The sequence below is a fragment of the Melozone crissalis genome, unplaced genomic scaffold (assembly GCF_028551555.1).
Source record: "Melozone crissalis strain CALT ecotype California unplaced genomic scaffold, PUWL_Pcris_2 ptg000004l_1, whole genome shotgun sequence".
NCBI lineage: Eukaryota > Metazoa > Chordata > Aves > Passeriformes > Passerellidae > Melozone > Melozone crissalis.
In genome coordinates this window covers 16,365,176-16,392,056 of record NW_026535782.1, presented here as the reverse complement: position 1 = coordinate 16,392,056, position 26,881 = coordinate 16,365,176, and the positions used below count along the sequence as shown (strand labels likewise).

Sequence of the window (26,881 nt, the reverse complement as noted above, 5' to 3'; positions counted from 1 at the left end):
ACCGGGGTGGGGCGGCTCGGGAAGCTGGGTCGGCAGGTGGAGGTAACGGGCTGGATGGGAGCCCTCGGGGAGCCGGGGAGGAGAGGCTGCGGGGGGAGAGCGGGGCGCGCCCGGTGCGCGGTGCCGGGCGCGGCGGGGAGGCGGGGGAGGAGCGGCGGCGGCAGCGCACGGGCTAGGGCCCCAGCCCGCCCGCCTTTGAACCGGGGCAAAGCAGAGGCGGGGAGAGGGGCCGGGGCAGGAGGCGGACGGTGACATCAGAGCGGCCGGGCGGATAAGGTGGGAGAGCCGCAGGAGCGGAGTGGGCGAGCGAGGCGTCAGCGATTAGCGGCTGCCTCCGGTTCCCCGCTCATCGCATCTCACCGCGCCTCACCTCACCATGCAGAGGTCTCCCCTGGAGAAGGCGAACATCTTCTCCAAACTTTTCTTCAGGTGGGAGCCCCGGTGCGGCGGGACGCGTGCGGGCGGGGGCAGCGGGCCGGGCTGGGCAGCGGCGGGCGGGGAGCTCAGGGGGCTCCGCGCCCCCCGCCCAGCCCAGCCCAGCCCAGAGGGGAACCGGGCACCGGGAGTCCGTGAGCTCTGGAATGGCCTGCGGGGAGAGCGGTGGGAGTCTCGCTGGTTGATGAGATCACTCTTTTTTGTTGTTGTTGCTGGGGTTTTAGCACCGGGAATGGGCTCCGTCAGGTGTCATAAACCTGTGCTGGACCCGAACAGATGAATTTATGACATAATTTGAGCAACCTTTGGTAGTTGCTCAACTAGTTAATCTGTTATTTCATGTAAACTTTGAGAACACCGTGGGGTGGTAGGGAGCAGAGGGGAAATGCTCTCAGAACAAGGATTCCTTCTGTTTGGCTCTTTGAGTGTTTAGCATTTGCTCAATGTGCAAGTGCAATATATGATCTTACTGGAAACAATTCCTTGCAAGCCTTGAAAATGTTCTCTTACAAACTAACTCCCTAGTGCCTTTTCTTTCTAAAAACTTCAAATAAAAGGAGAAGGAGCCAATACCGGTGCCTGGGCACAATTACTTTGTAAGACAATATGGAAGCTGAATACGTCTTATGTGACATAGCTAGAAATGACACTGTGAACTGGAAAGAACAAATAATCTTTTTGGCATTGGCCCACACAGCACTGGTTTTGCCAGAGTACTGGTTCCCCCTTTTGTTACTGGAGGGTCTCTTGCATGGCAAGGAAGGGCAGGAGGAAATCATGTGTAAGATGTGAACCTGATGACTAAAGAGAGAGCACATGGTGTAAAACTATAACATTGTCATGAGGTCTCTGCCTGAAAAACTGAGGGCTTTTAGCTCACTTTTAAACGCTTTTGGGATAGCTTTCAGCAGGTTGGTCTGGATGTTTTTAAAAGTTTCTTAATGGGACTCTGTATGAGTCACTGTTTGCCTGTCTCTCCCCTTTTGGCTCATTTTAGCCAGATATGATAGAGGGGAATAATCCCAAATATAATCTGTTCCTAAAGTTTTACAAACATCTAGGTAAATGTAGTGATCCTACACATTTTCTCCAAAGGTGCTGCAGTGGGAAAGAAGCCTTGCTTGCTGCCAAATACTGTTAGAACCAGAGATATGCATGGCAGGGATGTAAGCAATTATAAATTCTCCATAAATGATGCTTCAGTCAGTGCTGCTGTGAAGTGTAAGACAGAAACCTGTAGAAAAAAAGTATCTTAATTTAGTAGCTTGAGGGGGCCACTTGCTGTATTTATTTTTTTTTTATTCATAAACTTCTATAAATTTATCACCCTAGAACCTAGGTTGTTGAAGGTGTGAAGGAAAAAACTCAATAAGATAAAGCAAAGACATGTCTAATTCCTACCATAGTGAAAGTTTCCATGTTTGAAACCAGTTGCAGTTCATGCTCATTAAGTACATAATTAACCATGCTGAGGCCTGAGCTCATCTTTTAAATCACAGTCTTTAAGTCAATTGAATGTTGGTTTAATCATGTTTAGGATGCATGATGCATTATACTGTACCAGCTTTTGGTCAGGTGACTGTAACCAAAGTGATAATAATAAAATATGTGAAGTTAAGGAGTTAATGATGAATATAAATTAGAGCAAAGAAATGGAAAAAAGATGCATGGAGAGAGAGTGCTTTTTTCAATGATAATGAGATAGATGCTGTCAAGTACAACACAGTAAATGTTTCAGTGGAGTAACTTTTATCAGAGCCTACAATGCATGTATGTGTGAAGTACCAATCTGAATATAATGTGATAAGTTGAAGATCATGTTAGCACATGTGATGTTAAAATATTAGCTATGATTATTCAGGGAATCTTGCTGATAAATATATTACTATTTAATATTGTACAAGCTGTTATCAGCTATAGGTGTGTAAACATATTGGCAAGGTTTTATTGCTTCATAATCTATCCTGTTTGGGTAGGAGGGACAGGTTTAACATGTGTTAAAGTCAGAATAAATTCAGCTCATAACTGAATAGTTCATACATATTTTAGTATTGATTGGACCTTTTTTCTTAATTCTTTATGCAAAAAAGTGAGAAGAAAATGTCTTGCTATACAAAGAGTAGTATCTTAGCGAAAGTGTTATCTTTTTGCTGTATTGGTGATAGTGATACTACTGGGGCAAAAAAAATTTGCTAGAAGGGGTCATGATAGTAAGTATTTAAAATTAGAAATTGACTTTCACCCTAAATTTTAAATAGTTTTGGTTTAAAAACTGAGCTCTAGTGATTAAGAAACAAATGTGAAAACAAGTGGTTTGAGATCTTCCATTAGGGGGACACTTAGAAAACAGAGAACACTAGATACTGAGAGTTTGGGGTTTCAGGGATTCTTTTGTGTTTTGATGTATTTTCCTTATGATGTTTTCAGAGCTGATCTCTTTTGTTCCCTACCTCATGCAAAACATTCTTTTTGTTCATTGGCAACTTTTGACCTTCCTTAAAGAAAACAGAGCTTTATGCAGAAGTAGCCAGATCATCATATGCTTAGCTTCAAATTCACTGTGAAGCTTCACTTTTGTCTTTATAGCCATTACTTATTTTCTTCTGGAGTTTTGGGGTTATTCAGGGTCAAGGCCATACCTTTTGTCACAAACAATATCAGACTACTTTACAATCACCTAGTTTTTATTGAAAATTAACTGAGATCAGGAAGTCTTGTTAATTAATTTTTATCTGAGAACTGGAGCACAGAGTTATTGCTGGAGTTTCAGAAATGGCTGCAACTATGAGACAACTCTGATTTTATTACTGTTCTTTTACAAACAACTTTAGATGTAAAAATACAAGTTCTCAAAAAGTAATCCTTGTGCTTGTATCCAACTCTTTAAATACATACTCTTGCTTTGGTACTTATCAAACATGACAACACTTGGCAAGACCTAGTACTTTAGTACCTGATTCATTATTAAATCCAAATACTAACCCAGCTTTTGTGTCAAGTCTTCTCATGGATTCAGTCAATCAGATCTGCTCTGGTTGCTTCTTGCATCTGTACATTTACTCAGCTGTCCAGGGGTTCCTAGAACAATTTAGCCAGTATGGATAAATGTTGGATTCATTCTTCTGCCCTGTGTGTGTTGTGAGGGCTAGGAAAAGGAATTCAATTCCCTACCTCACCTCTTCTAGGAAATGTTAGCATCGTTTGGCAGTGAAGATGTTTTAGTTATCTATCTCTGGCTCAGCTAGTTTTTGGAGCATAAATCAAGAATTGCTGTGTACTCTTCTGAATAAAAAACTTCTTTGCAGGTCCTAATTCCTGGTGTGAGCTTCTTATGAAGTCTGCTAATAATCTTTAGGGTGGATAAGAAAATTCAGGACTAAGTACAAAACTAAGTACAGGCTAAGTTTTGGAAGTACTTAGCCTGTACGCTACAGTAATGTTATTCTGTCACTCTTTGTAGCTTAATTCAGTCATAATTTCAAGTTTAAGTGTGCCTTGTACAAGATAGTTTCTGGCATTTTCATGAGGATTAAATTGATTCTCTTCAGAAAAAGGAGCTAAAGCAGCCCTTTCCTGGGCAGTGCCTGCTCTATCCTTGAACAGCATATCTTAGAATGCAGTGACAAGTTACTAAGGATTTTCATTTTGAATTGAAAAATCTTGTGTTTTCCTTGCAAAGTTTGGCATTTAGTGTGTAAATTTTAAGCCAAAATTTGTCCTGACACTGTTTTGAATTCCTAAATGTTCCAGATTTTGTATAGGAAGCTTAAATGCCAAACTCATGTCTATAAATTTCACTCTGGAGGGCAGGTGTTTGCAAATTGTCATAGCCAATGTATATTTGGACCCTCCCTTATCAATACCTAGCTATAGCACTTTGTTCATCTTTCCTCTTTGAATAAGGAGCCTCTGTGTGCAGTAGCAGGTGAAGGGCACAGGGTCATGCCTCACTTTCTGGGGCAGCCAGCTGAGACGCTGATACAGGGCAATGTTTCTGTAGTGTGTCCTTGGGGCCCTGTGTGTCACTAGCCCTGGTGAGCTGCATTGCACTGACCCCAGGCATTGTAAATCCTGGCTGTTTGTGGTAACCAAGCAAGATGCAGCTGCAGCCCAGGTTATGGCCCTGTGAGGCTGCCTGATCATTTGTCTGCTGCCACAAGTGGTCCTTGCAGACCTGCTGGTCTGCCAATCCTTCAGAGCTGTCTAAAACAGGAGAGTGGCAGCTTCTGAAAGTCAGGTGGTTCAAAGAAGTGCATGCAAGTTTTGGACTCCTTCTGAAAATCTGACTTCTATTGCTGCTTCCAAGGTAAAGTATGAAACTTGAAGTGAACTGGAGAAAGGATGCAGAGTATCCTACACTTCAAGTAATTTCAGCCAGAGGAATACCTTTAACAATAAGGCCAAATTGTGTCCTTGGCTCAGCCTGGTACTGTATCCTTGGTCTAATGACCAAAAAGGCAAACCTTCTGTAGCACAGGGATCTTCTCTGGCTGCTTTGTAACTCTACAGGACAGATGCCTAGATCAAGTTGCATCTGACTTCTGAAATGTGTTTAAAGTCTGTTTTCTTCCTGCAGGAAGAAGACCTACTATCTTGATGCTCCAAATAAATTATCAAGCATTTGAAATATTTGCAGACTTGTCTGTACCTTGTTATTTTCTACATTTTGATTTTATTTTGGCGAGATAGAAATAATCCATCCAAACCCTTGATTTTTGTTTTAATACTGTAGGCAATGACATGGTTAGTAGATTTATTATCTGTATTATAGAGGCTTCTAAATGCACTGACAGAAATTTGAAGTCCTCTGTACTAAGCAAAATATTTGATAAGGAAGTATGTTTTGAAGATCTTGAAGTCTAAGCAGATAGCACAAAGGATATGTTAAAAAGAAGTTTCCTTACTAATACTTTAGAGAAAAAATGGGATACACAAGGATTGTGGTTTGTCCTAGAAGCATGTGGTGGAGTGAGTGCAATCTCCTGTCCAGAACTTTGATTGCACAAGGGTATTTCTGGTGTGACAAAGTTATTTCAGAATATTTCTGCAGTGAACAATTATCACCTCTTTCATCCTGAAGAATCTGAGTCTCTCAATGTCTTCATTTTTGGATATTCTAAATTTCAAAGTGGTGAGAATAGTGTGACTTATTGCAAGAGTTTTCTATCTGTTGCTGTTGTCTTGGTTTATGTTTTCTCTCTTCACCCACCCCCCAGCTGTGCAGCATACGTGTGGAGGCAGGATGGTGCCAACTTGACATCCAGGTAATAACCTGTCCTCTGAAAACATTATGTCCTCTGAAATAAGTAAGTTGAAGGTGAAAATTAACTGGTATACAAGGAGACATTGAAACACTGCCAAATTTTGCCATGTGAATTTGTAGATGCAGTTCAAGTGCCTTCCACGAGAGTGGGATGAGCCTGGGTGAGACAAGCAGGAACTCAGAGGCTGGTTATGCATCAGCCCATATCTCAGAAGCACAAGGATCTGCACGAGCTCTTTCAGTCAGCAAGTAGCTAATCCAAGGCTGTACTGTCATGAAACTCCCCAAATTAGAAGAGAATAAGTAGGCATTTGAGACATATTTTGAAACAGCATTGTTTTTCAGAAGCCTAAACCAGAAGCTTTGCAGTTTAAACCGGAAAGAGAAAATCCAAAGTGACAGCTGGTAAAGGTACTTGGTTTTAGGTACATTCCCATGTTTTAATGTTGATATTTATCCTCTATTTTTGCCCCCAACTTTTAAAATAAAAGATATGAACCTTTGTTGTATTGGAGTCATTCTAATATCTCACTTTAACTTTCACCTTAACCAATTTTAAAGTTAGCCTGTTAGTTCTGCAATGCTTTTATTTCTCTATAGGTAATAAATAAAAAAAAACAAAACCACAAAGGTCCCCCAGGGTTGCTTTGCTCAAAGCCCAAGACTGTTTTGGAAATCAAAGGATATGAGGCATTTTCTCATTAATTTGCCAGGATCATGCTAAGGAGTAGCATCATCAAATACCAGGATACAGAGAAAATGGCAAAGAGCAAGTAGTAAGAGAAGCAGCACCTAATTCAGGGTTGATTCCTTATTACTGTAATGGTAATTTACATTTTGACCTTTGGTATTAAAATTAAATAAAATGTGACTCTGTTCACTTGTTTGTTTATACCTGACCACATATCAGCAATTGGAGTGAGAACAAATCATAGTTTTGGAAAAGGCCATGGTACCTGATGCGCAACTCTATGTTATTTTTTTAGGAAACATATCTTTAAAATCCTTGGCTAACACAGTGAAGTGCCAAATTAGGTGAAATGTGTTGCTGTCACTTGACACATCTGGAAGATGTTAAAATTCAATTAAATCATGAATAGCACTGCTCTTCAACAGTTTTGGTGCAAACTTTGTTATGTTCCTTGTTCTTACAAAGGACTAGGAGAAAAGAAATCTTTCTTTTATTCTTGCTGAGGATATATAATTGAGAAAAAGAGTGAAGATGGATGAATATCCTCACCCAATCAGTCTAACTGTAGGTGTAGGCTGAAAGAGCCTTGCAAACCTTGTTCATAGCACATCATCACCACTGCTTTTTTGTTTGCTTTCTTAAAGAAATATTTGAAGTATATCTTACACTTGACTTTGGTACCTAAACAATTGACAGATTGCAATACAATTAATGTATTCTGTCCTTCCATCTTGCACAACCTATCTCCTGATGTGCTTTGTTTTCTCTCAAGTATCTCTCCCAGTACTTCTGTAAACTGAAATATTTTGACTACCTTACTAATTGTAAATATTTAAGTATTAAATATTAAAAAGTATTTAATTTCTGTTTAAAAAAGCATTTAGCTATTAGATAATAATTTGAATAAGTGTCACTTCACAAAAACTGGGCATAAAAGACAAGACTTCCCCAAGAATTGCTGTGGTATAATCCTAATTAAGATTGCTATTGAAATCCTGGGGTTTCAGCAGAGCATTGATTATTCTTAAAATGGTGCTGCTCACAGCTAGTGGCAGAGTCAATAATATTGCAGCTAAATACTTTCCATGACAAATAACCCCTCATGGGGAAGAATTGTTTATTAGTGAAGAAACTAAAATCTTAATTTTTGTGATCTGGGGGAAAACAACTGCAACAAAAAATCCAGAAATCAGTAGGGTCTGCATTTACCTTTGTTGTTGAGACCCTGCAATAATTATATTTAAATATTAAACTATATTGCATTTTTTGCTGTTGTTTACAAAGGCGGACATGCTAAAGTTAATATAATTGTCAGAATACATAACATGCTATTTCAGTAGGTTACTATTCAAAGAAAATATCTGCAACCCTACTCTGTTGAGGGTAACCAAGGGGCAGGAATAAGGCTGCTGTGCTCCATGGGCATGCTGGCTTGTCCCATCTGTTAGCAAGGATCACAAAAAGCTGGGGTCACCTTTTACAGCTGCACTATAGGATGCTCAGAGAGGACAGCTGGAGGTGCAGACACTACTGGAGAAGCAGTACTGGGTGTAGTAGAGCCACTTCCAGTATAAAATAAGCAACAACTTACAATTTGCTGCTGCTGGAGTGATGGGTATCTTTTGTGGGAGGATGGGAGTGCAGAGCCTCTGACATTATCTGGTCAGAGGGACTCTTTGGGAATGTCTGAGATCTACATGGTACCTCAGCCTTTTCTTGCAGTTGGTAAGAATTCACGGGTCTACAAATATCTCATAAAACTTGGGCTCTAAAGCATCATAATTACAGCTTGATGATGTGCCTTCTTCTCTGGCCTCTCCTCACCTCACCCTTAATTGTTAGGAAGAAGGATAAGTTAAAACCAGAGGCATTCTTCTTGCTCTGTCCATGGAATTTTAGGTGCAGTTCCCTAGAAGTTGCAGTCACTATGCTTAACTATATTTTGCATGGTATTAATGCTCTGTAGAGGGGAGTGAAGCCCTGGTGACCTCTGTGCTGCTCAGTAGATGTTGCTGTGTTGCGCACAGAGCACCTGTTGAAGTGGCACCAGTCTGATCAGTGACCCTTGTAGGAAAGCTGCTCTCTTTTGCTGCTCTTGGGTAGCCCAGCACCAAGACCACTGTTCTGCTAGTGTCTCAGCAAACTGTGCTTCTTGGTGTGAAGAGCCCGATGGAGCTAGGGTATTCCTGTGCTCAGGAAGAAGATCTGGGCACTTGGCTTAGCAACACAGATGCTCCTGTCTTCAGTGACATGTAAAGCAGCCTTAAGAGAGAGTCAAATCCTATTGACAAATTGTCTGTGTTAATACTCTCTGGAAGGCCAAAGACATCTGTCCTATTGATACAATTTGAGTGGGATGAGTCTGAACATGCAACAGAAAGCAATAGGTGTAATAAGAAATCTGTTGCATATTGCTTAAGTAAATGACAGAGAAATGGCCATTAGAAATCTACCAAACAGTATGTTATATACATGATATTTACATATCAATTTGATCATGTATGTTTTACTACAGGCAGTAGATAATAGAAGTGGAACTTGCCTTCTTTTCTTCTTTCCTACTTTACATCCTTGAAACTTGTTCCCTGCTGGGTTTCATACGTGTGTACCCATAATAACATTCCTAGTTAGTGGCAAAGCTCCCCCAGCCCTACAGGTTTCTCTGTGAAAGGGTTCATTAAATGCCAGCAAGTAATCCGATGGCATTTGCTAACATAATGCTGTAAAGCCAATCTGTTTCCCTTCCTTCTTGCTCTCTTCCTTTCAGAATAAATTTCTCAACAACCTCAGGAAAAACCTCAGCATTAACGCTGACAAATAGTTTCCAATAAGCCAAAAAAATAGAAGAGCCATATTCATTGACAAACTCTGAGCTATGTCACCTAGTGTTATGGAAACATGGATAACTACAGATTATATTGCCAGTTAAAGAAATTCATAGTCATTTTGCATTTCAAATCTTTGCAAAGAATCTAGAACATAATGGCTATAGGAATCTGGCAAAAAATTGATTTTCATGAGATATTTGTCTATTTTAGGTCTTGTATACTCCTTTCAATAAAACACAAACTGTCTCCCACAGTTCTAGACTGCACAACTCAGAGAGCTGTCGAAAATCCGCCTTGAAACAAACATCACACTCAGGCCAGCTCCTCCCATGATTACCACTCCAACCTGAAGCCACTTGGCACAGCACACAATTTGGCCAGATCTAGTTAGGGTGGGACTTCCAAGCAAGGCCAGGGCAGCTGGGAGATGAACCTCTCTGTGCAAGCCCTGGCAGCAGCTTGCAGAGGTAACCTGGCTGCAGAGTAGGAGGTCCCCAGGGCAGGAGTCAGCACTGCTCCTTTAGCTGGCTGGAGGAATTTATCTAGCACAGTTGCAGCTACTGTGATGAGCAGTGAGATGAAGATGAGGACTGCATAAAGCTGTATCAAACTCTGAGTTTGGAAAGGAAGGGTACTTTAGGGGCCATATAATTTTGATGGCAGTGATAAATGCATCTGGTTAACACAGAGTTAAGCACAGAGTAAAACAAGAGACATTTCTAGAGATACAGCAGATCTGCTAAGCGTGCTGCCTTCCCCAAATGACAATACAGCCACTCAGCTCTCTTTCTAACTGCAGTCACAGTTTGTTAGTTCAGGCTGTGGCAAAATGCCAGGGTAGGTGCTAATCAAAACTATAAATAAAATCAAATATGTGGAGGGAAACAGTGCAATAAAAAATGTTTTCTCAAAACATACAAAGTGAAACTGTAAAGCACTTATCTTTTGTCAGGTTGGGAATTGTTTATTGCAGTCTCAAAGCATTATTAAGGGGCTTAGGAAGGTTATTACTTAGCTACAGTGTTGTGAATTAAAGAAGTTGCCTAGGAAGTACTGTTACTTCCTTGCATTAGCTGCAGTAGTGGGTTTGTGTCCCATAACTTGTATTCATTCTGTCATTACTGAAATATCTACGTACATGGGACATCAGAGAAGCTGAGAACAGAAGTTAATGAGAGTTTCTGCTCCTGAATGACAAGGATTAGCCAGCTCTCCACAAGATGTGCACAAAGCTAATAGCAACTTGTCCTTTCTGTCTTCAGGAGCTGGTAAAATAAAAATCAATACCTTATATACCACTTGCAGTAATCATGAAAGACTTTCATGTAAGTGTTTCATGAAACTCAAAGGTTTTCTTCTCATCCATTTTATCTCTGAAAAATATTGGCTCCGGTTTCCAGTAGTTGTAGAGTTTATGGATGTTTTATCATCTCCAAATGGTAAGAGTCCAATGCCTCTCCAAAGTGGACTCTCCTAACTCCCTTCCTATAATGTACCATCAATCACTTGTTATTTATCAGCCACAGTGGTGTGAAAGACTGAGCTAGAAGTCATATGATTAATCTGAAATCATACTATAATTGAAGAAATGAAGGATACTCCTTCAATTTCTTGGAGCACGTTCTCTTTGCAGTGGGTGTGATATAACCATGCACTTGGGAAATACCTTGGTACTTTACTGAATTATGGGGATTATAGACTGGTTTCTCATGCAATTCATAACTTCACTAAAGTAAATATCAGTGTGCATGTATGTACACACAGTTGCACACAAATGATTTTCATCCATTGTGTTAAAGCCCTTTTGCACTTTTGTAGTGTTCAAATGATGTTCTTTTACCTTTGTATCAACTTTGCACCTTCAGAGGCTGCAATTGAGGATGTAAATTACTTTGTGTATATGACATATGTTCTTACAGGCATACAGGTCAGCATGTCCAATAGGCTGTTTGCATTTTCTGAGTGACTGTGGAAAATGTTATTGCAAATATTTTGTGGTTTTTTAGCTGTTGTATGCAAAACCAGTTTAAAACAAAAATTTTGAAATGATTGAGGATTTGCTGAATTTTATCATAATCATGAACCATGCTGGGTTTTTTACAAACACTGGTTTACATATGGAAGTATGATAGCAATCAACCACAAGCTACTTAATTTGCAAGCACTTCATTTTTTAAAGGAAATATTTTTTATTGATGACAGTAAAGCAGAAATTCAAGTAATTTCAAAATACACCATTAGTATTAGTATACACCATTAGTTCAAAACAGTTTTTATGTTTTAATCTAGTCCTTTGCTTTCAAAAAGATTTCCGAACAGAATCTGGTAAAAAATTTTGCATAAGTTAGTCCTCAGGGATTCATAGGCCTTTTTGGAGTGGAATTGTTTGATAAAATTAGTCATTACTTATAAAGGTTTTCTCTACAGAGTAGCCATTTGGAGTAGCCTTTTCCGGCTTTGTTTTGTCTCAGCGTGCCCCATAAATTGGTATTAAAATTTTAAACAGGACATTTGAAAAAACAAATGCAAAATATGTGTATATAATGGACACAATGAAGACCTTAAGAGGAGTTCTGTGCAAGATTTGTATTGCAGTGCACATTGCAGTGTAAGATGTCATAGAATCAAGGAATGGCTTGTGTTGGAAGGGACCTTAAAGATTGCCAGATTCCAAGCCCCCTACCATGGGCAGGGACATTTCCCAATAGACCAGGTTTCTCCAAGCCTCATCCAGCCTGGCTTTGATCACTGCCAGGGATGGGGCATTCCCAGCTTCTCTAGGCAACCTGTTCCAGTCTCTGGCTACCCTCCCAGTAAGAAATTTCTTCCTAATATCTCATCTAAACTTGCTCTCTTTCAGTTTAAAGCCATTCCCCCTTGTTCTGTCATTACATGGCCTTGTAAAAAGTTCCTCTCCAGCTCTCCTGGAGGCCCACTTTAGGTACTGGAAGGCTGCTCTAAGACTTCACTGGAGCCATCTCTTCTCCAGGTTGACCAATTTCAGTTCTCCAAACCTTTCTTCATAGGGAGAGGTGCTCCATCCTTCTAATCTTCTTCGTGGCCTCCTCTGGACTGGTTCCAGCAGGTTCCTGCCCTTCTTGGGCTGAGTACTCCAGGAGGGGTCTCCCCAGAGCAGAGCAGATAGCAATGAAACTTACATGTCCACTTTACTATAATTCTGATTTATTATTCATCTATATGGACATAGCACATAGCATATTTGGAAATACAGTACAGAGGTTTCAATCTTCGGTTCATTTGTCTCCTGCTGACTCAGTAGGAAGTCTGGAGCATGATCTGACCCCAAAACTTACAAAATGCAGGTGTTTCAAAATTATTCTTTTAATCTTATATTTATCAATATAGTTTTGCAAATATAAGGCAGGGCTGCACTACATTGTGTCTTATATGTGTGTGTATGTGAATGCATGTGCACTTAAACATATTTGGATGCTGTGGAGAAAATATTCAGGGTGAGACAAAGCAACTCCAGAATTAATGCTAGAGTATTTTTAATTCTTCTTTTTTTTTTTTCAATATTTGCTTAGATGGACAAACCCAATTTTGAAAAAGGGTTACAGACGACGGTTGGAGCTCTCAGATATTTATCAAATCCCTTCTTCAGACTCTGCTGATAATCTTTCTGAAAAACTGGAAAGGTAAGAAAGGTTAATTAAATAAATTTGTTTCAGGAATAACAATGCAATTTTCATTACAAAGCTTTTGGATGAAATGTTTAAATAGTGTCGGGTACAAGCTGATTGCACACAGTTGTACTTTGGACATGACTGTGATCTCTGGTCCAGATGTACAACATAGATGGCCTAAATTACTATGTACAGGTACCTGTGATATCTGCCAATGACCACAGAATCACAGAATATGCTGAGTTAGAATCTTGTGCTGTGATCACTTCCCTGGGGAGCCTGTTCCATTGACCAACCATCTTCTGGGTGAAGAACCTTTTCCTAATATCCAACCTAAATCTCCCCTGACAGAACTTCAGGCCATTCCCTCAGGTCCTGTCACTGACACCACAGAATAGAGATCAGTGCCTGCCCCTCCTCTTCCCCTCATGAGGAAGCTGTAACTGCAATGAGGTCTCCCCTCAGTCTCCTCTTCTCCAGGCTGAACAGACCAAGGGACCTCAGCCTCTCCTCACATGGCTTCCCCTCAAGGCCCTTCACCATCTTCATTGTCCTCCTTTATATCTTACTTATATTGTAGCACCCCAAACTGCCCACAATATTCCAAGTGAGGCTGCAGGAGTGCAGAGCAGAGCAGGACAATCCCCTCCTTTGCCCAGTTGATGATGCTGTGCCTGATGCACCCCAGGACAGAGTTGGCCCTCCTGGCTGGATAGGCCAGGGCACTGCTGACTCAGTTAAACTTGCCATTGACCAGGACCCCCAGGCCCCTTTCTGTGGTGTTGTTTTCCAGTATCTCATTCTCCAATCTGTCCATACGTCCAGAGCTGCCCCATCCCAGGTGCAGAATCTGCCACTTTCCAATGTTGAACTTCATTTGGTTGGTGATTGCCCTGCTCTCTGTGTTGTCAGGGCCTCTCTGCAGGGCCTCCCTGCCCTTGAAGGAGTCAACAGCTCCTCCCAGTTTTGTATTGTCTGTGAGCTTGCTCAATACCCCCTCCTATACAATGTCCAAGTCATGTATGAGGATGTTGAAGGGCACAGGGCCAAGGATGGAGCCCTGATGAACCCCACTAGTGACAGGTCACCAGTCTGAGGTCACCCCATTCACTGTAACCCTTTGTGCCTGACTCATGAGCCAGTTGCTCACTCATCACATAAAGTGTTTGTCCAGCTGAGTGCGGGACATTTTGTACAGAAGGATCCTGTGACAGACAGTATCAAATCTGTGCTGAAATCCAAAGGGATTACATCAATTGGCTTCCCTTGGTCAGCTGGGTGGGGTTACCTTGTCATGAAAGGAAATCAGGTTTCCACTCCTTAAGCTATGCTGGCTGTAACCAGTCTTTCAGGTGTTTTTCAATACTTCCCAGAATAATCTTCTCCATAACTTTGTTGGGCACTGAAGTGAGACTGACAGGCCTGTATTTTCTGGGGTCCTCCTTCTTGCCCTTCTTGAAAACAGGGCCAGTGTTTTCTGGTCAGCTAGGACTGCTCCAGATTCCCAAGACTGCTAAAAAATTGAGAGAGATTTTGCTGACATCAGCCAGGTCTTTGAGGATTCTTGAATGAATCCCATTAGGCACCATAGATTTGTAGGGATCCAGCTGGAGCAACAGATCCTGCACAATTTCAGCAAGGCTAGACTCAGAGTATCAATGTTGGTTCACTGAAAAGGGAGACAGCATAAATACTGTTCTTTCTTCCCAACATAACCTTTTAAAACGTTGGTTTATTTTTTCTTCAGTGAAATAACATTCTTAATTTCCTTTGATACCACTCTTGACAGACTAATTGTTTCTGCAGAAATCATACTCTGACTTACCTAATTTAGGTTTCCACTCTTCTTTACCCAATTTCAGTGGGTCCTGATTTAGAAATTGTGCTTCGCTTGTGACTAACTCTTACAACAGAGGTGCTTAAACCCATTCCTTCTTGTCCAACTGACATTGTAGCTTTCACTGATGTTCAGCTTACATCTGCACTGTTGTGCCAATCCAATCAATTTTAATTGCAGTGTGGCATAAGTATTCCAAACTATGGGGGATAAGACAGAGGGTGAAATGGAACTGATAAAGCAGCCTGATATCTTAGGCCTGATCGAGCAGAAACCATGGGAGAGACTGACAGAGATAACTGCTCCCTGGGGTAGAAGTGACCAAGAGACATGTTATGAAACTTTGTCATGATTATCAGGTAACTGATGTCCTGAAGAATATGTAACCAATGGGAAATTGTTACCAAAAATAGAATCCTATACAAGTACCCTACTATAAAACCATTTATAAACGCTTTGTATTCTCAATAAAAATCAGCTTCTGATCCAGTTCAGTTGTCCCTGTCTCTCCATGACCAATATCAACCAGTGGAATTTATAGAGAACGTTGGTATGCTAAATGTGTTCTGATAGTTTATAAATGAAATATTCTGTTTATCAAATATTCTGTTTAAAATTTGATAAAATAATTAGTTGAGGATATTCTCTGGAGTGTTCTAATCTGTGAATTGAATTTTGACAAAACACACATTCTCTGCATACAGCATTGCTTCTGGTCTACAATTTATTATTGAAAAGAAAGCTATTGTCCCAGCAACAAGGTTTAAAATAGTGCTGTGCAATAGAAAAGTCACATTTTTGATGCTTTGTTGGTGTGTTTTTGCAGATTGGAAGAGCTCCAAAACGTTTATTTGCCTATTATTGTACTCTGGTTTTAAGTACAGCAGGTTTCTTTAAAACATACAATGCGACCTTTTCATGAAGTAATACCCTGCAGGGTGATGTATGACCGAGTATTTAAAACTACCAAATATGTGGCTGAACTGGGTTTGAACTTCTATTGATTTATCAAGTCCATGAAGGCCAGATTCTTGGGGTTTCTGCAAAGCTTTCTTTCCTTAGCCACCTTAGCTAAATCTCCTTGGATATATTTGAATGAATTGAAGTATGTCACAGCCATAGACTCAGGTATTTGCTCATGCCACTTAATAGTTCTGGTTTTGGTTTCTTTTCAGAGAATGGGACAGAGAGCTAGCAACTTCAGAGAAGAAACCCAAACTCATCAATGCTCTGCGACGATGCTTTTTCTGGAAATTTATGTTCTATGGAATAATTTTATATTTAGCGGTAAGAATTGTTCTCCTCTTCAGTAAGCTTTTAGTGTTCCTTACATAGATCCAAGTTTTAGGGACTGCTAAATTAATAGAGAGTATTGTGAATAGCTACATATTTTTCCTCTGTGAATTGCTTACAAAGGTGATAAATACAGAGATGTATTTTCATTAAAAAAGGAATTTTCTGATAATATCTTAATATAATTAAAAGATACATAATAGTTTTAAAATTTCTCTAGTGTTTCTAGTGCTGTTAGTGCTCCTAAGTGTGTGATCAGGAGCTTGATGTGAAAGCCTGAACTGATTACGTTTATCACCTTTCCAACATGTTAGGTAGGATTACCTTGACTTACCAAATGCCACTTGTTTGTTTGACAATCCTATCACTGGGGTTAAGAACTGTGAAAATAATTTATTGCTAATGGTATTTCACTAGGTATGTGTAGACAGACTGTAAATCTGAAAATTGCTGTTAAGCAATATGCACGTTAAATATGTATTGCGGACAAATTTCTGTGACTTAGTAGTAAAAAAGAGAGTGCATCACCTCTGTAAGGAGGGGCAAGCAATCTGTGACTAAAAGGAGGTTATGTAGGGAGAAAATTGGACAGGCTAAAGCCAAATTTTAACAAATTTGAGCACTGTAGTTCACAAAAAGAAAGAAAAACCAAAAAAACCAACAAAAAAAACAAGTGGTTTCTATAAATTGGCAGCAAAAGGAGGGCTAAGGAGAGTTTCCATTCTTTGCTGGATGCAGGGCATAGCATAGTGTCAGGAGGTACCGTTTGGGTACTGAGCCCTAAGTTGTCTTTGTCCAGGTAAGGCAGTTAACTGTCTGGGACAGGGCCTCTTGCTATGTAAGGAGCTGCATGGTAACTGTTCTCTCTCTACTCCTTTGTCACTTCTGTCAGTTCTTCTTTGGGATGACACCTTGTATTTGCAGATCCCTACTCAATAATGTCTGTTATGTGTTCCTGTGATCTCACTGCTGCCTTTAGATTTTCTTTTACTCACCAAGCCAGCAACTCCTTATTCATGATAGGTTTGCTTTTAAAAAACCCCAACAAAATGGTTCTACAAATGCAGCTACCACGCACTGTGACAGCTCTTCCTGCAGAGTCTGCCAGCCAGAACCTTTGCACTAATGCATTCCTGCTAAAGTTAAGCAGTGTCCAAGGCACTGTTTAAGGATAAGCTTAAGCAGTGCCTCAGACGCTGCTTTTGCAGGCACTCTTGAGGATAACACTCTTTCCCAAAGTTTAGGCAATGTGTGTGGGCATGCATGCGCAGGGTTGATTTCTCCTTGTGCACTTTTTTAATGGAGTACAGTTTTAGATGGGGTGAGGACAGAACAAGACTGCAGGATTTTTAAATCATATTCTTTGGTTGTGTGATTTTTTTTTAAATTTCTTTAAGAAATCACAGATATGTGCAATTAAACATGTCATAAATGAACCTGCACCTTCCGCAATGAACATGGAAAGATTAAATCTTAGTTTAAATTCTTGATTGCATTACCATTAGTGTTCATTTTATTTAAAGCAATTTCATTTTATTGAAAGAGGAATTCTAAAAAAACCAAATTGCTCCTAAAGCTGCTGGTGTTCTTTGCAGGCCTTGCTCAAGGAAATTAATGGGAGCTTTGCCATAAATTTGAAAGGGGACAGGATGTTGTGCCGTACTGGCATAGGTGAAACCAAGTTGTGTGTTCTTTTGAACTTCATTTTCCTTTCAGCTCTTTGCTTGTCTAATCTCTGAGCCACTTTCATGGCATCTTTCTTGGACTGAGGTTTAAAGTGTGCTGACATCCCTGCTGTTTGTGGAGTTGTCCTTTCAGCTGGCATCACAGCTTTGCTCTCATTAAGTCTAGCCTTTTTTCCAGATCTCCCTTGTCCCTGATGCACTGTAGGTAATGATGTTATTGCAGGGTGGACACTTGTGCTCTGGCCCCCTAGAGTACTACATCTCCCCCTCATAAATAGTGTTATGTTAGGCATGTTGGGTTACTGCACTTAATGTATCTGCTCTCCTGCTGTTTGAGATGGTTTTCATCCTTCATCCTGTCAGAATATGAGTCTTACAATATAAAGAAAAGGTGTTATGGTGGTGAAACAAAAATCTTGCTTTTTAGCTTGATACCAATTAGCCAACTAGGTACTTTGCTGTGAGGATCAATTTGATTCTGTTTGTATTTTGGTCTTATATATATTGCCATGAAATTTATATTTCCACTCAGGCACAACAGCTGCTAACATTAACTTAGAAGTGGTTTTAGTATCATATCCCAAGGGACCCTAATGAGGATTTCCTGAAGTTCTTGCATATGGGTCACGGGTGTGAGTGAGGAGGCAGGGAGGGAAGTGCTTCTTGGCCATGTGCCAAAGAAGAGATGGGCATTATTGTATTCAAATGCAGAGTGTTTCAGCATATGGGGGATACACCTAACATAAAAGTTGCTGTTGCATAAGAATAATCATACCAGGTCAGATTAGCACAATATGCTGTGTCATAATCTCATTTCTCTTCATAATCTTTACTCTTTTAGTTAAGATTATTGTGAGGGGGACACTTACAGGTTTCTCAGTGGCCTATGATGAATGCAGAGAGGAGAATAAGGACAGGCAAAGGCAAAATATGAATCTTGAAAATGGAATTTTCTCTTAGGTGTACAAATTCCATTCTTTTTTTTTAGGCAGGTTGTTTTAATCAGTTTCATATTTATATCAGTGGGTAATTTTGAATTTACAAAAGGAGAAATGAAAACCAGGCAGTTGTGCTTTGATTTGTATGTAGACTAGATAATTGGTAAGCAAGCTGATAAATCTCTATTGTAAACCAGTGGACTTTTATGCCCCATGAAATAGTGTATGACTTGGCTTGTTGCCAGCCACTATTCTAGTCTGTAAATCTTCTTTTTTCCCAGCAAGCTTGGAATGTGTGCAATACATTTATAGTCACAACAAACACAGCAGCAGAACATGTAATTTTCACTGGAATAAAAGTAAACACACAAAAAAATGTTGATATTTTAAGCTGATCTAGAAAAGCTTATCTTGGAATCTCCAAGAATATGAAAACACTATATTGTCCTTGAGAGGTGACTGTTTTGTATTTTATGAGTTTTGGGGAGTCTTGGTTCGATGCTTTGGGATGCATATGGTCTAAGCACAGCTGTCTTGGGTCATGTGTTTTTTAATAAACACTCCTCCCTCTGCCCACTAATAACACTGAAGTCTTTGTCAAAGCTGGCTCCAGAGATACACAACAGGGTGGGTAATTTGGGTAATGTAGCACATGGTACAGGTATGCTGTTAAAGATGCAAAATTCTACCTCTTCTGTGGAAAAAGTGAGTGATGAAATCAGCTCCACCAATAGTAACATTCAAAAGGGATTACAGTCCAGGTTATAGAAGTACCTGTGATTGCTTTTGTATAAGAGAACCCAAAGGAGAAGGAAAAAAAAAAAACTAAAGGGGTTTTTCCCAATATATTTATCACAGTAGAACTTCAATTACAGCTGACCTTCACCAGTTCCCTTCTGAATCTCTATGGTGGTCTGTGTGGTTTTCATCTGGAAGGCAGTACTGGTAACTTTTGGGCAGAATTTAACACAGCTCTGTACAGAAGAATTTAGTAATTTCTTGTTACTTTGGAAGTATCAGGTGCTGTCTGCTGCAACACTACAGAAAGAAGAATAAGGAGATGCATGCAAGTTCATAGCACTATGTATTTTTAAACTGAGCATAACAGTGAAGCAAAGGGGCACATACTTCTTCATGTCCCTCTGAAGCTCATGCAGTAGATGAAGAAAAAGGTTAACCAAAGCACACAGGTGATTTTTGCAGTACTTGGAGAAAGACTGGGTAAGGAAAGGCAAGAGGTAGAGATGGAAAAAATGAGGTTAGAGGAGTGAAAGTATGAGAATGATGAGGCAGGGAGGGAAATGGAAGGCAAAGGTGAGGTAACACTGATGGGATTTATTACAATGGAAAAGGAGTCTGAGGACAAATGTAATAGCAGACTAAAGTAAAGTCAGGCTTTAGCAAGTCATTTGGATACCCTGCAGTTTAGTGGTTTGACCTTACCTCTTTCTCCTCTCCTACCCTGGTCCTCTATCCTGTTGCTCATCCCTGGATGGGAAGTGCTGGGGCCTCCAATGCTTTCTCTCTGGGACCTTTATTAAACTTTCTTCCCCTACCATTTACTTCCTCTCCTCCTGCTTTTGTTACAAAACTGGATACAGTGTCTAGAACTGCTGAGTAGATGATCCAATTATTTATACTTTTATTCTGTCCCAATTTCCATTTATTTTTGGTTTTAGCTATTTATTTTTTGGTTTTAGCTATATTCTGACTGTCTCGTGAGAATGGTAGGGTTCATTTTGGTAGTTCTGAGGCTTCCCTTGTCCTGTAAGTCCAGTAAAGTGCAGTGAGAACTGCTCCCTAGGGCCAAAACAGAGCTCCAGCCTGATAAACTAGATTCAGTCATATGATATGGCTAATCCATTACAGCTCTGTAAAGTAAATGTGGAAGCTAATCTCAGTTGTCACTTTTGTAGAAAATGATTAAACAAAATTTACAAGCCAGATTTGCTTTGGTGCAGTTGCAGAAGCATCACAGACTTAGCAGTGAGTTGTCTGTTCTCCTGTGCAACTACTGCAACTTTCTGTGGTTTGCAGAGCAAACAGGCCTCACTTCCTCATTTAAGACATAAGACTTCAAATCTTGTTTGGTGGGACTTTGAATTGAAATGTTAACCATTTTGGAAAAAATGAACCAACTGCTGACCAAAATTACTTTTCTTTTTTCTCTCTACAGGAAGTCACCAAAGCTGTGCAGCCCCTTCTGCTGGGGAGAATAATAGCTTCCTATGACCCAGACAACTCTGATGAAAGATCCATAGCCTACTACCTGGGCATTGGCCTGTGCCTCCTCTTTGTTGTGAGAACACTGCTCATCCACCCTGCTATATTTGGTCTTCATCACATTGGAATGCAAATGAGGATAGCTATGTTTAGCTTGATTTATAAGAAGGTAATTGTTTCATGTGCACCCAAAACCAAGCCTCTGTCTGTATTCTATGTAACTTTTAGACTAGTTGGTTGAAAGATTGATAGTTTTGTTAAGGTACACAAAGTACACGGAAGAATAATGTGGCTAACAGTTACTGACAGCTCTCAATTTCCCAGTCCAAAGAATTAAATACCTGTCTACAGCTGGTTGGACTGAAATCAGCCTCTGTGAGTTCAGACGTGCTGCATATGTGGTGAGAGGCTTTAATTGTTTTACCACTGTGCTCCTGTTAAAAATGTGTACTGCAGAGGAAGAACAACATGCTGGTGGCCAAAGAATATCTTCAAAAGAGAATTAAAGGTGAAAACTTAAACAAAAAATGTGTCATTGAAGGGATTAAGTTTGAATGATACTGTGTAACATCATTATAGCATGAAAAGTCAACAGATACTGACCCATCACATGCTCAAAAATACAAAGATTTAAAGTTTCTTTTTTTAAGAAATGCCCAAAGAAGGTAACTTAAACAAACATGTTAGCTATTCTAGTATAAAGCTCACTGTGAAAGCATCTTTCAAAAATATTTTTCAAGAGAGGCAACAGTAGGAGATTTTTAAGGATGCACAGCAGCACACAGCATGTGTGCTTAATTAAAACTTGCATTTGCATATATATCTATATCCATAAAATATTCAACAGAAAAGAAGGACTAGGTCAATACATCAATATTTTTAAAGCAATTTAATGGTTATATTGAATTTAAGTGACATAAATAACAAGTTTAATGAGACTTTCCTTATAGCACAAACAAATAAGTGGATTATTACTTACACTGCTGCATAATTGCTTATTATTTTTATCTTTATTTATTGTGTTTTATGGAAATAACTTAGATGACAATTTTCTATGGTTTTGTTTTCTTTTACAGATCCTAAAACTGTCAAGCAGAGTTCTAGATAAAATAAGTACTGGACAATTGGTCAGTCTTCTTTCCAACAACCTGAACAAGTTTGATGAGGTGCGTCATCGGTTGTTTAATTCACTTGATGATCCATCAAATACCAATGTCAAGCTGTTCATGACAGATATTGAGGAAGGAAGGAGCAGAAATGGAGAACTGCCCTGAGTGCTCATTGTAGACAAAATAGTCATTCATTACCTTAAGGAAATATGTTAGCACATAGTCATAGAAACGCTCATTCTCATACTTTATCTCCTATGCTGATTAGAAGAGGAAACCTAAAAAGCAGTTACCTTATAAAAATGTGTTTGTTCTTCAGTCCAGTGAGACTAACTGTTGTTAAACAGTTTCACAGAAGTTGCTGGTTCAACCCTTACATCCTACTTCCTGATGACTGTATCTTTTTACTAAGGTGACTCAGTCCATTTCTGTCATTGAACAAGCAATGAGGTTTAACCTCCTGCTCCTATTATTACCCAGTCCACTAAAAAGGGATTTTTCATGCAAGACTGTTAGGAAGTCAGACATCTGCCTTAGAGAGACTCCTGTAAAACTTCTTTTTGTTAGAGACTACAGCAAATCCCTGCTAATGCCTTTAGAAACTGGAAACTCCATGAACTTCTGTTCTTCAAATGTGCTTAACTGGCCCTTTGGTAGGATATGATTTGCCTCCCTTGAAAGACACAAGATCAGAGAGACTGTAGACACATGGCTGGAGCTGCAGGGTGCATTTATGAAGCACTGCATGACTGAACAGAGTAGAGTCAGCTGGTGCTGCACAAGTTAGGACAAGTGGTCTGTCATTGCAGCAGTGCAGCTGCAGTAACACAGACCCTGTGCCCCTGATCACAGGGTTCACTCCAAAATCTCCTGAACGGGAACTGCATTGAACTAGTTGTGTTCATACAACACTCATCTCTTCACCAAAGTAATACTTGCCTTCTATATCAGATTGAAACCCTCAGAAGATTCTTACAAGTATTTTTTTCATCTCCCAGTGGTTGAAAAAGCCACCATTGATGCCAAATTCCATTTACTTTTACAAAGCTGTGACTTTTCCTCATGCATATACATAACAAAGAGAGAGCTGCAGATTGAACTTTGCCTTAGAAAAATCAAAGTTTAGGCATGAAATGTATATGTATTGCTGCACTGTCATCATAATTAACACCCAGAATGCTATGTACTCATGATCACCAGTCCTCCTTTATAAACTTGTTTTTCTACTGGAAATATTTGTACCACTCTTCACTGTATTTTTCAAAGTGTCACTTTATTGACTACTTCCTTTTCATGCAGTTTTCAGAGCACACCGCTAATTTTCATTATTTTTATTCTACTGTGGCCTTCCATAGGGTCTTGCTCTGGCTCATTTTGTATGGATTGCACCATTACAAGTGGCACTGCTGATGGGATTGCTCTGGGATATGTTAGAAGCTTCTGCATTTTCTGGACTTGCTTTTCTAATAGTCATGGTCTTATTCCAAGCCTGGCTGGGACAAATGATGATGAAATACAGGTGACAAGAATGTTTTAAAATATTTCAATATATTTTCCTGAAACACATTGGTTTTAAGAAGTTTATACCACTTGATTAAGGGGCTCTGGTTAGGACATTACGTAGGATGAGTTCAAAGAGTGTTTTCTGTGTAGGGAAAGTTACAGACAAAATTTCTGTAGGAGCAGGTGTCTAAACTTTAAACAATTTAAAATCTAGCATGGAGTAAATAGTGTTAAAATTAGATTTAGCATTAAATCTAGAATTTTTAGAATGAAAACTTCTTGTTCGTTACTTGATCCATTCTTTTTAGAGTTTGTATTTTCTCCTTTTAAAACAATTATTGGATTTCTAATAATTTCTTCTATATTCTCTGTAATAATTCTGTTAAAGTAAACATTTTAAGCAAAGGCATATATAGAAGCTGTTTTCATATGATATAATGGGATACAAGCTACCTATACAGGATGAAAAAGATGAAGATTAACCTACTGTCTTTTTACTATGTAGGAATAAGAGAGCAGGAAAGATCAATGAGAGACTTGTCATCACTTCAGAAATAATTGAAAATATACAGTCAGTTAAAGCCTATTGTTGGGAAGATGCAATGGAAAAAATGATTGAAAACATCCGTGAGTAAGTGTACTCATTTATTACACAAATTTTTTATGTGCTCAGAAAAAAAATAATTAGGTGTCTATGAACATCATCTGTGGTCATGTTAGTTAAGAAGTAAAGCAACAACTATTAATCCTCAATAAACTAACCATGCATTCCCACACTGCAGCTTGGGGTTTTTCCCAATTTTTTTTTTTTAAGTTTACTATGGAGGTGAGATTTTTAAAAAAATTTTTTTTATTTACTTCCTCATTTGTATTAACGATGTTTCAGTGGTTAGTTTGCGCAGGTAAAACAATTGTGGGATCTGTGTTTGTTTCTGGCCAGCCCTGTCCTCATCTTAAAATAAAAAGCCCTTTTGTGCCGGTTACTTAAGGCTTAACAGACGTTCCTATTCTGTGGTGGAGGAAACAATGCAAATCCTGTGCAGCCATTTTCTGAGAAATGCAATAAAGCTGGCTATAAAATTTGCATACAATCTGTGGAAGGAGTAAATTAGATCCATGTACTTATCCTGCACATTTACATTAACATTTATTGTCTGTAGATGGCCTTGTAGAAAGCTTATCTTCTCAATTAATATAAGGATTGAACTGTAACTACCAGACCTGAAGGAGAAAGGAGGTAAAAGTTAGCTGAGACCTGTGAGAAGAAAGTCTTTGTTATGGGCAAGGAGTTCAGGAGAGAGGGAGGAGAAGTGACACATTTATTGATGGGTGACGCTGCATGAAAACTCTCCCATGTGTCCTCTGTGTTTGTTTAGTCTTTTACAGAGAAATAAAATTCTGTGCCAGGTGTGTGATTGGGAAAATAAAAGAAATATAAGTGTCATATTATCATGTAAATAACAGACATAAAATTATATTGTCCCACAAACACCTTCTTGTTCAGCTGCTTTCTGAAAGACAATCCAGGGAAAGTGAAGTGTTCTTTACCATTAAAATTTGTAATTATTTACTATAAACAATCAGAGAAACTCAGTCTGAATCCAGGTCATGAGTGCTAGCTCAAGGATAGAACTAGTTTATTATTCCCCTGATGTCACTTAGTCACATGTATTGCTTTTAGGAAATTTGAGAGCACATCATGCTGGCAAATCCTCTAGAAATTAATTAAATAAATTGTAGTTCACAAACTGGACACAGAAACCTGGAAATTGGACTGTTATTTTATTAGCTATATTTTCTATAATGATTTACAGTAAATTTTGTAATGCTGGAGTTACTGTATGAAACATGGATTTTTAAAAGACAAGAATGCAAGCAATATTGCAAGATCAGAGTACTTCTTCTATGAAGGGAGGCTGAGATAATTGGGGTTATTCAGCCTGGAGAAGAGAAGGCACTGGATAAACCTTATTATGGCCTTTCAGTACCTGAAGGTAGTCTACAAGCAATTAGTAGAGGGATGTTTTGCAAGGGTACATAGTGATAGGACAAAGGGGAATGGCTTTGAACTGAAGTAGGGTGGATTTAGATTAGATATTAGGAAGCAATTCTTCCCTGTGAGGGTGTTGAGGCACTGGCAGAGGTTTCCAGTAAAGCTGTGGATGCCCCATCCCTGGCAGAGTTCAAGGTCAGGCTGGATGTGGCTTGGAGCAGCCCGTTCTAGTGGAAAGTATCCCTGGTTATGGCTGGAGGGTTGGAACTGGATGATCTTTAAGGTCCCTTCCAACCCAAACCATCTTATAATTCTATGATTCTTCCATAATTTTTTTAAGTCATCCAGCAGGTCACTCAGTGAAGACATCACCAGAGCAAGTCAACCCAGGAATATCAGAGTTTCAATTGAATTTGGCTTGTGGAAGCAGCTCTGCAGGACTTCCCAGTCTTTTGGCTTGTTTAGCTGCTAGGAAACAAGACCTTGTGTTTGAAGCCATGTCTGTGTTTTAGCCAGTGTGTTACAACTCAGTCATCACAAAACCATTTTGGCATGCTGACATTTTCTGATACAAGCCAGTTTAATCTGCTTCAGAGACACCAAAATCAGACTGTGTGCTCTGTGCCCTCTTAAGTCTGCACTGAAAATAATTGTTCATAACAGGTGCCTGAATAAACATACCTGCACTCTTATGGGCTGTGCAATGTATTCAGAGAAGCAAAAAAACCACCCCTCCAAACTGTTCCTGTGAACCATAGCATAGCCCAGGAGAAGCTGAAGGTTGGAAGTGTCTGCACTTTGCCAGCAGAGACACATCTTTATATCAAGCAAAGGATCTCAAGTTTATGTATTAGTACTGGTTCCTGTAGCACCACTCCAAAACCAGGCCTACACTGGTCTACACTCTGTATATGCACAAGGCTCGTAGGGTCGCTTACATCTCTTTTCAAAGACCCATGTTGCATCAGCAAGACCTGTCCCAAGTAAGTGTGCTGTCTACAGAGCTTTCAAGTCTGTATTACAGACAGGACCACCTCTGGGAAACTTTTACTTGTGGCTGCATCAATCTGTAGCTGGTGCTTGAGATACTGAAAAAGATGCTAGTGCTTTCATTCTCCCTCTTTGGAGTAGGGCTGTGTTCTTCAGAACTGAGGGGTTTTTTGATAGCTTCTAGCCAGACATTTATGTGTGAATGGATGAGCACCAAGTCCCAAAATATTTTTTATCCTTATTTTGTGCTGCCACTGGCAGTTTCATGCAAGCTCTGGAGGGATTTACAAGGCCCTTTCTCCCAGGCAGTAACTCTATCATGGTGGTGACTTGCACATCTGGCTACTTTATTCATGCTTCTCTTGTGAAATACAGACTTAACAAGAAATACAGACACTGGGTCGATATGAGAAGGCACATAAAGGTTGTGGTGCTCAGCCTTGCAA

The 26,881-nt window shown here is 39.6% G+C and overlaps 1 protein-coding gene across 1 annotated transcript in view; it reads left to right on the top strand.

Moving 5' to 3' along the window:
* Window positions 1-376: 376 nt before the first annotated feature.
* CFTR (CF transmembrane conductance regulator) overlaps window positions 377-26,881 on the top strand; it is an 87,582-nt gene continuing 61,077 nt past the window's right edge. Inside the window, exons 1-7 of the mRNA XM_054277779.1 lie at window positions 377-429; window positions 12,766-12,876; window positions 15,877-15,988; window positions 20,794-21,009; window positions 21,917-22,006; window positions 23,305-23,468; window positions 23,958-24,083. Of these exons, the coding sequence (XP_054133754.1) occupies window positions 377-429; window positions 12,766-12,876; window positions 15,877-15,988; window positions 20,794-21,009; window positions 21,917-22,006; window positions 23,305-23,468; window positions 23,958-24,083 (872 nt within the window). The remainder of the gene's footprint in view (window positions 430-12,765; window positions 12,877-15,876; window positions 15,989-20,793; window positions 21,010-21,916; window positions 22,007-23,304; window positions 23,469-23,957; window positions 24,084-26,881) is intronic.